We start from the raw sequence: 13,992 nt of genomic DNA, 5'->3' as shown, positions 1-13,992 counted from the left end.
TCAATCCAAAAATAAGACATAAAAAATACATACTAATACTATAAAACTGCCTATTTTATATTTTAATAGGCGGTCTCTTTGATATTTATAAAACAGACAGTGGTCTAAACTCAAATAGAAGCAACAAAGAGACCGCCTATCTGTAATAGGCGGTCTCTTTTTTTTTTTTTGGTGCTAGTGAGTCACGTGACTCACTGTGCACCTTAATAGATCCACCCCTGATTCTATCTGATTCATTAGATTGTTATTGAATGATTAACCTGTTTTTCGATATGGCATAAAACAAGTACGATACCAAGGGCTTAATCTGATTAACTAAACTGAGCTTAACTAAATTGAATTGAGCTAAGCTGAACTGAATTGTTTATAATATAAGAAAATTAATTACTAAACTGAAATTAAACTGAAGAGAATAGGTCCTAACAAATTCTTATATGTAGTTGGCCACGTGATGTGGTCAACCATCACTGGGGTTACTTTGTTAGTGTCATATAGGTTATTCGGTTAGTGTTATAGGGGTCACTTTGTTAATTTTACAAGTGGACACATGGTGTGATCAGCCGCACACAAGACATGGTGTAAGTTTTATCATCTTAGTTGATTTTGGTAAGAGAGTGTTTAAATGTTGTATTTTTTTCCATTATATAATGATCATAAGGCAATTTCACATTTTCACAACTTTAATTCTTATTTTTTTTTAAAAGGTATAAAAAAATTGTTTTCCAATTTAATGAAATATAATAAATTTATTTTCTGTGAAATAGTGAATAGTTGGATCATAATATACAAAATATTGAATAGGATGGCAATTTCACAACTTTAGTTTTAATTTTAAAGTTTTAAGATTTTGTTTTTTTTTTTTTATTGAATGAATTATAATAAATTAGTGAATAGTGGTAGAAAAAATTTGGATCATATCATCAAAATATTGAATAATAATAATAATAATAATTATAATAATAATTATTATTATCATCATTATCATCATCATCATTATTATTATTATTAGATGTAAGTCCGTGCAATGCACGGATTTTATTCTAATATTTTTGAATTTTGTTTTGTTTTGATTTTTTTTTTCTTTTTTAAAAACTTATAAATCTTTTTTTATAAATCCCTTTGTACGTATTTTTTTTTTGAGGGATACGTTATAGTTTTTTTTTAGATTAGTCTAAGTATTTATTAGAGATTGAATATGTTAATTCTAATGAAATTGTTTTTTTTGTGTGTGTGTGTTAAAATGTTGTATGTATTTTGAAGAAAAATATTGTAATTCCAAAGCTAAAATAAACATGATCCATATAAGGAAATTATTTCCTTCAATATATTTTGGACAAAAGTGTTGGATGAAGTTGGATTTAATTGAGGCATGCACGTAATCACTCTACAATCAAAAATAAGAAATTAATTTAATCTTTTTTTATAATATTAATTAATAAAAAAACCAAAAAGGTGTATATTAATAAAACTTAATAAAGGTAAACAATTTATAAAAGTATAATACCTCATTGTCCATTAAAACCATATCCAAACTTATTAAGCTATCTTGTTTGCGGATGTCTAGTACGTCAAATAGGCGAGAACTCGTACTTTGATTTTTCAATCATTGTTGCTCGAATTTAATTCCCCTATTAAATTAGATAGGCATGTAAAAACAAAATTCAATAAACTAAACAAAATATAAACATATAATCGTTAAATATCCCAAAAAACATAATGTAAGTAATAGTTACAAATCTAATATATATATATATATATATATATATATATATATATATATATATATATATATATATAAAGGGAAGTTTTTTCCCGAGTTTTTAGAGAGCCACATAGGATCTAATTTTCTTAGTGTGCATGTAATCCCCCGTATTTTTAAATATTTTATAAATGAAAATTTATTTTATTTATAATATTTATTTGTTATTTTTCATAATTTAATTTCAAAAGTTTCAAATTATTAATCTGGGTCGAAATTTATTTGAACAAATTATTTTATGCACCTTTATTCTACAATTTATGTCCAATCACACAAGCCTAACCCATTTGTTTACTTAATCGACCCATTATTTTTATGAGGCCCAATATTATTATTTACCCTACAATTCTCTCCTATAAATACCCCATGAATCCCCAAAAAAATTTCCCACACAAAAAAGTTAGTCTTATTTTCTTTCTCCTTAATTTTATTAATTTGTGTAATTATAATTATTGATTTATGGGTTTTGATTTTATTGTTTGAAATTAATTTAATTAGTATCAAATTGTATTTTGATGATTAAACTTTATAATTTCAGATTTTATAAGTGTCATAATTCTCAGATTTTGTAAATTTTATAACCTAGGGTTTTTAATTAGTGAAAATCATGATTTTAGGGTTTTTATGAACAATTGATTTAGGGCTTTTATAGTAATGATGTTTTGAAATTTTAGTGATTATAACTATTGATTATTTTAACTTAATTCCAGATTATTTTAAACACTTAAATTCGTGTTTTAATTTTAAGATTTCCGTTCATTAATATTAACCCCGTTTTAATCCCGATTAGCATCTGAACTCATCCGATTTTGACAAAAAAGTAGTGTTTTCCATGTGTAAACAACGTTTTAAGAAAAACTCATTACCTTAGGTAGTGAGCACCACCCTCTCGTGGCCAAATTCAGCCTCTAAATATGATTTTCGGGCAGTTTTTGATTTTAACGAAGTTTTTTTATACTTAAAATATTATCCTTGAGTTTGATTAATAAAATTAATTATGTTTAAAGTTAATTAAGCATAAATATATGTTTTTATTGAATTTTTAAGTGTTGGAAATAGTTTCTAAGTACTACTTTTGATGTTTTATAAAGAGGGTTTAATCACCCATTAAAAAGGGAGATTATTAGGGGTTTAAAAATAATTTTCAGATTTTTATTAGACTTTAAACTTGCTGTAATTTCATGTATAAGAGTGTATTTTAAGGTTTTTATGAATAAAATTTAAAGAACTATATATAAGCCTTTAATTTTAAACTAAAGGGAAGGTTTTAAAGTGTTGTTTGATTTGGATTTTGAAGGTTTTAAAGTAAGTTAGTATTGCTGTAAATTTGATTGATTGGGTATTGATTGAGATGTTATTATTTGGCTTAGGAGAGGAGTTTATTGAAGGTGATTTCTAGTTAGTAAAGTGGCATACCAATTTGTTTGCTCAAGGTACGTACAAGTTACGAAACCTTTCTTTTAGGTGCATGTTTAAGGACGACGGATCGAGAACTTAGTATCATGTATAGGGATGACTGAGTTAAATTGTTTGGTTATACATTGTGAATTTCGTATGACGTGCACTATTTTATATTGCAAGTATTATTTGTGCTCTAATTATGCAAGGTGCGCTTAGAGGCAAAGGTATATGATTGGTGTAATGATTAATTTATTACTCATTCATGATTATGCAAGCAGGATGAGTAAGAGAAGAATTTAAGTCTTCTAAGACGAGGTTAAGGTTTTGGGGTGCCTTATGCACTCAAGGTGTTTATACACCGAGGTAGTATAGGAATAAATAATAAATGTTGCTTGCCACTAATAAATCAAGAATTGAAATTGAAAAGTTGTTTTACTTGATTGAATTGATATTGGATTGATTGTATTGTTATGCATATGAGTCATCACCAAGTCTAAACCTGTAAATCACATAAAGTGCAAGATGGATGAGCAATAAAACTCTGGATTGGTGCACTTTTGGAGTAATGACAATCAGGGGTTGGGGTACATGGGGTATTAGCCGTGTACTTTTCTCGAGGCCGTCTGATCTACGAGTCTCTTATTTCAAATATTTTTCAAAACTAGGAGTTAGGTGAGATCTCATACTAACTACAGTCACGGAGTCGCGCCCGTGGTCGTTGGATGTTTATTGATGTTTCCGAAAGGAGGCATGGGGTTTTTCTTTTATTGATGTTCCAAATGGAGCATGGGTTGGACAACCTTGTCTATTGCGTAATCCAATGAATAAAAATAATGATTTACCTATTATTAATTAATGGAGTCTTAGTAATATAAATAGTTGAGTCGTGTGTTGAGTCTATAATTTAATGGTGCATGATGATTGATTATTAGTAGCATGTTATGGATTTCTTAATTTATTTTGCAGCTTGTATGTACTCAGCTTTGCTGATTGCCTGCTTTTGTGTGTGTCTTTCTTTGGTCATGGCCTTCGCCTTTCAATGACCTTGTGACGATCCAATTTTTACACTTGTAATATTGGGGAGCATAATTACCAGTACAGGTTCTTACACATGCAGCATTCATCAGGGTTGTGGGATCTTGAGTAGAGAGTTAGTTGTTTGCATTTTATTTCTTTTGCAAGTTTGAATTTATTTTAATTCGATTTTATTCGACACTATTTCTTTTGGGTTTGAAATTATTTGAACACTGAATTTAATCACTTACTACTTTTATTGGGTTTTGAATAAGGGCCTTAATGGTTCCAAGTTGTATGACTTAATTTGGTTTCATTCGTTGGTTTTGAAACTTATTTATAACTGATTTAGTTTTTCCGCTGCTATTTTCTGATAAAGTCTTAACGTTTTAACACGTGGCGGTAGCACGCCAGTAATTCTCTTGAATATTGTTCAGGGTCCTCACAGGTTTAAAGAGAGAATTATTGGGGTGTTACAGTGCCATGTAGGATTATAAATTTTAGTAGTAACCAATTAAATAGGAGATTATTAAAATCTTTTATAATTAAATAATTCAAATGCCACGTAAGCAAAATTGGCGAATAAGATTTTCCAATTTAAATTAATTAAATATAAAATATTATCTTTTGATATTAGGAATTTTATCTAAACATATAACAAATTTTAGCACATAAATATATGTATAAAAAAATTATTTTAAAAACTTCAAACAAACCGTGCATCGCACGGGCTTCATCTAGTATAAATTTAAACATGAATTTTAAAAACTAAGCTAAGATTTATCCAACCATTGATGACTTAAAACTGAGAGAAAATTACTAACACAAATTCGCTTGATGGGGTTTTGTAAATTTCGTTGATGTCGTATGATGTGTCAATTTATAACGCTGTAAAAAAATTATCTTATAATCATAGGTATAACAAATTTCATTGAAAACGTTTATCATTTAAAATCTAATATTATTTGTAATATAATTTTAAGTATTTCTTTCTTTTTTTTTTTTTTTGAGATTGTATATTATCAAAAAATATCTTTTAATGCACAATCTCATGATAACTTATATAATGCACGTTATCTTACCGTTGTTGATGAATACAACATATCAAAATATTATAAGATACCATGCGATATCAAATACATGTGATTTGACTTGGTTTATCAAATGCTAATTTATTTTATCAAACCATTAATATCAAAATCTAATTTTTTAAATAAGAATATTGTTAGGTTTTTTTCCAAAAAAGATAATTTTAAGTTTTTATATAATTTAAATTTTAATTATTCACTTTCCGTTGTTTTTACCTATGTGGCAAATTTCTAGATATAAGCCCGTGCGATGCACGGTTCTAGTAAATATTTTTAAATAATTTAAGATTTTTTTATATGAAGATCATTCATCGGATATTTGAATAAAATTCCTAATATCATAAGATAATTTTTTTTTTTAATTTTAACACTAAAGTTATCTTTTGTAGGTTTATTTATTTTGCGTGGCGCTTGAATTTAAAATCCCAAACCTTATTTTTCAATTTTGCTTGATAAAAAATAAATGACAAATCATTTTATTTTTTGATTAAAATAAGTCCTTTGCAAATGCGTTTTTTTATATACTCGTTTTGTTTCAAAATGTTAGTGTCATCTAAAATCTTTTAACTATTAAAAAAATAAGGGGGAATCTTCTAAATTTCTCTTTGTATATAAGGAAAAAATAGTGATATGAGATTTAGTTTTATTCGTTTCGATGAGTACATTTTTAATATCTAATTTTTATAATATTTGCTAGGGAGAGATTAAAGATATTTACGATCAAAGATTTACATCCATATATGTAAAAAAGATAATTATTCGTTTTTTTTAAATAATTTAAATTTTAATTGTTCACAATTCGTTATTTTTATCTATGTGGCAAAATTCTTAAATCTTATTCGTCACTTTTTCTTAGGTGGCGAGTGAATTTTTTAATTCTAAAATAAATTATTAATCTAAAATTTCATTGGTCAAAATAATATCTTTTCTTATGTGGCGCCTCGAATGCTCTCGAAAAATGCCTACTTTATTTATATATATATTAGATTAGATTATTATTATTATTATTATTATTATTATTATTATTATTATTATTATTATTATTATTATTATTATTATTATTATTATTATTATTATTATTATTATTATTATTATTATTATTATTATTATTATTACGCCAAATTCCTGTTCATCTTTATGATGAACGAAATTCGTTCATCTTGAGGATAGGATGGCCATTATAATATTTTTAAGGGATACCAATGTAAAATACATCAATGCTACGTGTTCTTTTTTGCCACATTAGAATGGTCTAGTCATTCGCAATCGACTAACGTCGTTAAATGCTTTTGTTTTTTCTTTCTTTACCGTTTGTTGGTAGGTGGGAACCATTATTGGTGGAATTAATGTGGTCTACTGTTTATGATTTCAAGGGTTTCGACTTTGGTTTCTCAGATTGATACCACCTTCAATTTTTGGTTATTATTCCGGATTCAATTCTATTTTGAAGTTAAGCTGCGGTGGGAATTGCTTTGTCACACCATACAATTGTAAGTGAATGAATAAAAATTGTCTACTCTAATATCTCAATTATTTCTATAATTTTGGTTTTCCTTGTTTATTAAATATGAATCGAGCTTTTTTTTCGTTTTATACTTTCTTGTAGTGTTGAATGTAATAATGGGCAAGCGTGACTTGAAATCTTTACAAGTTGAAAACAAAGAAGTAAGCAGAAAAAATATGTTAATTGTGTTTATCACTGTTTAATTATTCGTTAAATTTGACTAAGTCTACAAAAATATGCCGAGATTAATGCAAATAACTGGTTACAGGTTCGGGTCGGCTTCTCTTATAAGAATTTAATTGAATTGAATCCAGATCTATTCAAGGTACAAAACTTTACTTTTGCATACGTCGTTGATGGTGGATACTATGAATTAACTGATGTCATTTTTAACAAGTCATTCCTCATTTTTGTAGGATAATAGGTTGAGTCCTGGGGGTGTGGTGAAGGCAGCCGGGCGAGTATTGAAGGAGCAATCTGATTCAATTTGTCGAGTAAGGGCACGCTAAACCTTTGTCCTTGTTTTGTCTACTTCACGCCTTAGTTAAGAGGATGGATTGGATAGATTGTGATTCTATAATCTCCAATTCAATAGCATTGTTGTGTGCTTTGTTTTTTCATAGTATTTTATTTGAAGTTCTTATTTTATGTAGTCCATATGTTGGTTATAAGAACCTAGTACGTAGGGGCTAATTATCAGATTTCCTCTCCTGAAATGTGTTGGTTAATACAAGATAATGCAAAGGTTGAAACTAAAAAACATTTGGTTAAATGAAAGAGATGGTGTTCATGTAGGTTCATTTAAATTTTTAATATTTAACTTTCCATGCTCTCCATATACAAGTCTGAAATTGTCCATGACTAATTTGGGAAATGTATCCAGCCTCCTAATATGAGTTGCCGCATCCACTGCTTTGGGCGCATATGTAAGAAGTTTGACGTTAAAAGAACTAGATGGGTTACCGAGATGGGATTTGGTGGACTACTCCATTTAGTATCAGACATGCATTTACCAAGACAATTAGCATATTGGATAATGACAAGGATAGACCCTTTGAATAGAAGCATAATTGCCCAGATGGGCGTGTGTTTTCGTTTTCGAATAATCAAGTTCGATGGATACTAGGAATTCCGAACGGCAGCAAGCCTGTTCCAACTTCCAAAATGATGAGTTCCGACGAGCGTGATAAAGTACAGCATGTGCTTATGAAATATGGTAGTTCATGGAAAACCAAATCGAGCAGAGGTTCAGGAAATGTTTACACATCCGTAGGTATCCAATTAACAACCCAAATGATGGATAGGCTACAGGAAAACTTTGGGGACGAAGATGAAGAGGAATTCAAGACATTATTTCTTATTGTTGTGCTGCATATGGTGCTTTGTCCAACCCAATCACCTCGACTCGGTTCAGATTTGTTACCTGCCTTAAGTTGTGCAATGGATTGTGTAAACTATGATTGGTGTGATTTGGTGTTGAAGAAATTGATGGACAGTGTATCCAGTTTTGCACGTCGATTTTATGCAAATGGCTTTGCAGGAGGATGTGGTGGTTGTGCCATATTTGCTGTGGTGAGGAACGATATTTCATTGGATGCATGTATTATGTGTTTGTCTTTTTTCTGAATGTAAAACCATATATATTTATGTTCTAATTTAGAAGTTTATGGATGTACAGATTTTCTACCTTGATCGATTAGACAGACATCCAGTACAATGGGATGAGTACCCTAGGATCAAGGTCTGGACCATGACGGAAATAGGCAAGGCGACGAAGGAAGATCGCAACCGTTTAGGTGATTTTGGGATGTTAGGGGTAAGGGATTGCGAAGTGTTGCCTTTATGTGTGCATATAATGATTTGCACAAACATGTTTAATATTGTGTGTTACAACTATTAAATAATTGAAGTATGATGTTTAAACCAAATTTATGGTTAATCAGATGTGTGATGTTGCTTATGGCGAAAAGCACCGAAGAATAGCAAGAGACAAGGAACCTCCCAGCGGGATAGTTGTTCATGAAGTGTGTAGGCCTGTCATACTGATCGTATTATTTTTTATTTTTTTTAAAATATAGTATAGATCAGTTAAAGGTTTGGTACATTTTGTTAAAAGTCCTGTGTTTTGTGTCTACAGGATGTTTCCACCTTGATTGTATCATTAAGTGAGCGATGGAGTAGATCAACATTTCGAGCAAATAGGAAGCAGCGACGACTCTGCCATACAGTGAAGTTGAAGTACAACAATGTTGATGACTCTGCAAACGATACATAGATGAAATGTACTCCATGCCAAACAAGTGAAAAAACTCCAGTCCAGTATGCTTTTGTTAAAATTTGTACCATTTGATTACATGTAGTAGCTTATCCTATATATCTGTGCTTGGTGGCTGCACAATATAGTCTACCTTTGGATACAATTAGTTCTTTACCTTCAAATGATTCGGATAACACACCCAAATTGTAGTTAGCTAAAAAATTATAATGGATATTTGAGTGTATTGAGGACCCTGATAGGGGGCTATCAACTCATATTGTGATTTGTTATTTTGATTCATAAGGTCCCAGAGTTCGTAATTTGATGGATTGGTGGGTACATACGCTTATGTGTAGGGCCCATTCGACATATGGTGATAAATCTACAGGGTTAATATTTAGTAACAAGATGGGCCATATAATTGAATACATAATATGTATGGAACTTAATGGGCTTTTGATTTTGCAAACGAGACCAAATAAGATGGCCAATTCATTTGATGATATAGTCAGTTCTATTTTAATATAAATTGATTCTTATATATGTATACTATTATAAACGATTTACACTCAATCTTTTTATACAAATGGGAAAATGTAAATAAAACAACTGTGTTTATTTTATTTAAGGACAAATAAAACAGTTAATTAAAACCTGTTTTGTGATATGTAAGTGTATATTTTTGTGGCTGAATATACATTGACCTCGGACTAGTAGCATTTCAGATTCTGAAAAGCACTAGTTGTATAAAAATTAAAAAAGAAGGCTGAGTATGATAAAAAAAGTTTCTTGTTGTTCGGATGAGATACTCCAGGTTTATTTAGTGTTAGTTCTAGGATTTACAAAGCAATTGTAGGTTTATTCATCATGGAATCGTTAACAAATGAGGAACATATAATTTAAATCGGTGTTTAGTAAGTCTTCATGGGATGCTTTAAGGTTTTGCATTGAGCAATATGATTTTGAATCGCAATTATGCCTTAACAAGTGATCCTTGAAAATACTGGACTGGGTGTATTGGACGTTTGGGCTGGCCCATTACTGACACAGGTATGAACACCTTTTCATTACATTAGCGACACTTATTTTCATTCTCTATTACAGCAAATTTGAATGGTAGTAACGATAATTTTTATATCTTAATTTAAGTGTTTTAAGGATAACTGCACAAACAAAGATAATTTGATAATAATGATACTTTCACATTTGGTAGTTAATACTCCCTCCGTCCCAAAAAGAACGACCCATTTGGGTTGATTACGCGGGTATTAAGGAAGTTAAGTAAAAAGAAGTAAAAGTATATTGGAAAGATAAATTTACATGGGGTTTGTAGAAAAAATAGAGAGAAAAAGTAATAAAATAACATGGAAAATAAAATTTTTATATGGGAAAGCTAATTTTGCACAAATATTGTTGCAAATTGGTGGTGTTTTAATGCAAATGGGTCATTCTTTTTGGGACAAAGTTTTGGCCAAATGGTTCATTCTTTTTGGGACGGAGGGAGTATTTTATAATCAATCTTCGTTTTTTGGAAACTCTAATATATCTTAGTTTAAGTTAATTATACTTCCTCCGTTCTTTATTACTCCACCCGCTTTGACTTTTATACTATTCACCACTCCTCCTTTTACCGTCTTTAGAGAATAACATGTAAGAAAAAATAGATTCATGTATGATTGTAGGGAATACTTAATACAACAGCCCAAACTTGAACCCCACTGTGTTCATACACTTAAGCAAGGTGGGGTCCAAAGGAAAGGAAGCTAAAACAAAAGAATCGGCAATAAGTTTTAGGAACTTATACACCGTTCACAGGGTGAAGGTTACACCCTTAACGATCCAGGAGATTGTTAACTCCAATAAGTCTGGAACTATGACTGGAAGTTCGGGTATGAATGTACAAATTCAGCCTAAAAGAAATTAAACCTGTACTAATAATAGGCCTCTACTTTATTCTTCTCGTATGCATGTGCACTTTCTAACTAAAACATGCAATCAATAGGAGTAACCATAAACTTGTTTGTCTATGTGTTGGTTGAATTTTAATGCACCAAATAAAACTATTATTGGCGATCACTTGAATTATAATCATATTAACCCTAAACAAGATTATTAATTATCTTATTAAGCGTGATTACAAGTAACAATTCCCTTTAAACATGCATAAAAGGTGTGATCAAGCAATAATTTAAATAAATATAATCAAGCAACATAATAATCATCATATTAACCATGCCATTACTTATAACAATTAATAGTATGGATCATAATTAAAATAATCACGACAATCATGTTAAAATTAAAGCATAATAATAGCAAGATCTTAGGCATGATACTAAAAAGATTAATAACAAACCCTAGCATATCACTAAACAATAAAGATCAAAGCTTTAACCCTAACACGATACTAACATGCTGTTAGAAAAGATATAGGAAGCATCCTTTTAATCATATATTTGATATTAGAAATAACCCTAAAATGTTACTAGTTGTGTCTAGTGCTAATGTATGAGGAGGTTTTAGGAGGCTATTTATTAAGAAAATCAGCCGGATTTGATAAAACAACGAATCAGAAGGAATATGGTGGCTCTGCGACTTGTGTTATTTTGTTTTGATACTTGTGTTTGCGGCCATGTCTTTTTATTATGGTGGCCCTGCGACGATCTATTTTTGAATTTGTCCTTAATGGTGAGCAGTCAAGTTTGTATAAGCAGGTTTGATCAAGTGATCGTAGCTAAAGGGAGCTCAAGTGATCGATAAGTATGCTACAACGTTTTGTAAAGTTGTAAATAGCTCACCTAGATTATTGGGTTGTATTTATTGGGATTTTTGTAAGCCTTAACGCTCGATAGGTTGTTGAGTGTGGCGGTAGGTATACCTCCGATTTAGGAGTATGCTTCTGCACTTTTATTTAATGGTTGTTTATTTTCCCTTTAATTCTTATTTATTTTCAGTTAATAAATCGGGGGTGTTACAGCACTGTCTATCGGGTTTGATTTATATGTAGATATATACTCGCCTCATAAAACCCAATAGCAATTACTTTTTCTTGATTTATTAATATCTCTACGATTTACTTATAATTTGACTTGATATTTTTAGAACTTCTCATATCTTATAAGACCTATTTAATTGACATTAGTGTCCCTTTTAAGTCGCACGTGCAGTCTAACCCTTTTAGTATATCTTTCTTAGCGCACTCATTTACTAATTATATCTCTTTTTTCTTATAACAACAAGATTTACCTTATTATTGAGACATGTCGACATGTATTGGATTGAGGGGTGTCTTGTGTGGTTAGTAATGATAGCAAAGGGCCAACTACTACCCTAATCTTAAATGATTTTGTTTGGCGATGGCAAATTTTTCTACTTCTATATATAATGCATGGAAAGCTCCTTTATGATGCAAAAAGCCTTTTCATCTTGAATTTCTTTTTATCACCATCCTACACAAAAAAAACAAAACCATTTCTCAGAAGCTAACATGCCTCGTCGTGCCATTACCAAATGCTTCACTCCCGCGTTGTTGTGTTTCGATCCTCCTATGGGAAATATTCCTGAGTTGGACTTCACACAATATGAGTATTTGTTTGTCGATGATGACGGTGAAATTTTAGCTACATTATCACATGAAACTATAGCTGCCCTTATACTCCTCCCTAAAAGTCGTAACAATGACTTTTTCACCACACTCCTAATGCGTCCAGACGGATCTAATAATCCGCCTAAACCTGCCCATTTTCCTAATATTTTTGACACGTACCCAGTTCGTGATGAATTTCAGGTTTACCTGAAATGGTGTTTGGGTACCTTACCTCCATCAACCTACAATCCTCATAAAATAGAAAATGCAATGCATGTTTTGGATCCTAGACCTCAATTGAACTTTGACTTCCCTCCATGGGAACTAGACCATGTGTCTATCCGAGTGTGTGTAGGGGCGTACACAGACTTTTTTCAGGTCTTTAAGGTTCCCACATTTCCTCATATCCTTCATTTAAGGGTTATGAATGTAGCCTTTCGTGAAAACGTACCTGGGTATCATAATGTTGATTTTACTCCATTTACAGCGAAGGAGGCTGAATATGTTATTTCGGGCCATTACTCCCCCATCCCTGCAGAGTCTCGTGTCTGTTGTTGGAACGTTAGAGGCATAGGTAGACCGTCACTCATTGAAAACTTTATTGCAATGCATAGGATTCATAAGCCAACTGTCGTTGTTTTACTAGAGACTAGACATGGCTATGAAACAATTCGAATGCTTGTTAAAGAACTGCCTGGTAATTACTGTTTTGGGTATTCGGCTCCAAACAATGGTCTTTGTGGTGGTACAGTTTATTTATGGAATGATAATGTGGTCACTACTGAGCCAAAGCGATGCTATTCCTCATCCACCGTCGCAGATGTTTACTTTAAGGTTTTTTTTTACTGAATTTTATATAGGTCCCTAATTTCATATTATTAGGATTTTAATGTCATTACTAACCCTCGTTTTTAATCAATGCACAGGGTCATCCCGGATCAAGGAGGTGTTTGTTTTAATCGGCAGTTGGTGGGCTCTTGATTTTCTACCATATTTTCATTTCCTTCTTGTTATTTGCAATTTTATGAATTTCGTCTAGTACTTGTAACCCAACTCTGCATGCGTGCATGACCTTCTCTATCAGATTTAATAAAAAAAATTCTGGTTTGATTGTTAACCTTTTTGTGAAATAATTGGTAAAATGATACTACAACAAACCATTTATTTAAACGAAATAGCAAACACTCTCAATACATATGATAAGTTAAACAACACATTAGCTTGATACAGATGGCACAATAGATAATACTGTTAGTGCTACCACTACAGCCATTTAACCTTTGCGATCTTCAAATTTGAGTTGCAACCCAAGCCGCTATCCATGAACAAATCATAATGAAGGTTAGGATGTTGTTCCTCCTGATGAGTGACATGTTTTTTTCA

At 31.0% G+C, this 13,992-nt stretch overlaps 1 protein-coding gene across 1 annotated transcript; it reads left to right on the top strand.

Annotated features, from left to right (window-relative positions):
- The first annotated feature begins 6,594 nt into the window (after positions 1–6,594).
- Positions 6,595–9,037, top strand: LOC145559550 (uncharacterized). Its single transcript, XM_081620963.1, has 6 exons — positions 6,595–6,752; positions 6,869–6,927; positions 7,035–7,091; positions 7,183–7,260; positions 8,445–8,790; positions 8,904–9,037. Exons 2-5 carry the CDS (start codon positions 6,883–6,885, stop codon positions 8,664–8,666), a joined length of 402 nt encoding a protein of 133 aa, XP_081477089.1. The 5' UTR covers positions 6,595–6,752; positions 6,869–6,882; the 3' UTR covers positions 8,667–8,790; positions 8,904–9,037.
- Positions 9,038–13,992: the final 4,955 nt, after the last annotated feature.

Source organism: Chenopodium album, chromosome 9 (assembly GCF_948465745.1).
Source record: "Chenopodium album chromosome 9, dcCheAlbu1.1, whole genome shotgun sequence".
NCBI lineage: Eukaryota > Viridiplantae > Streptophyta > Magnoliopsida > Caryophyllales > Amaranthaceae > Chenopodium > Chenopodium album.
This window is presented reverse-complemented; position numbering and strand designations above follow the sequence as displayed.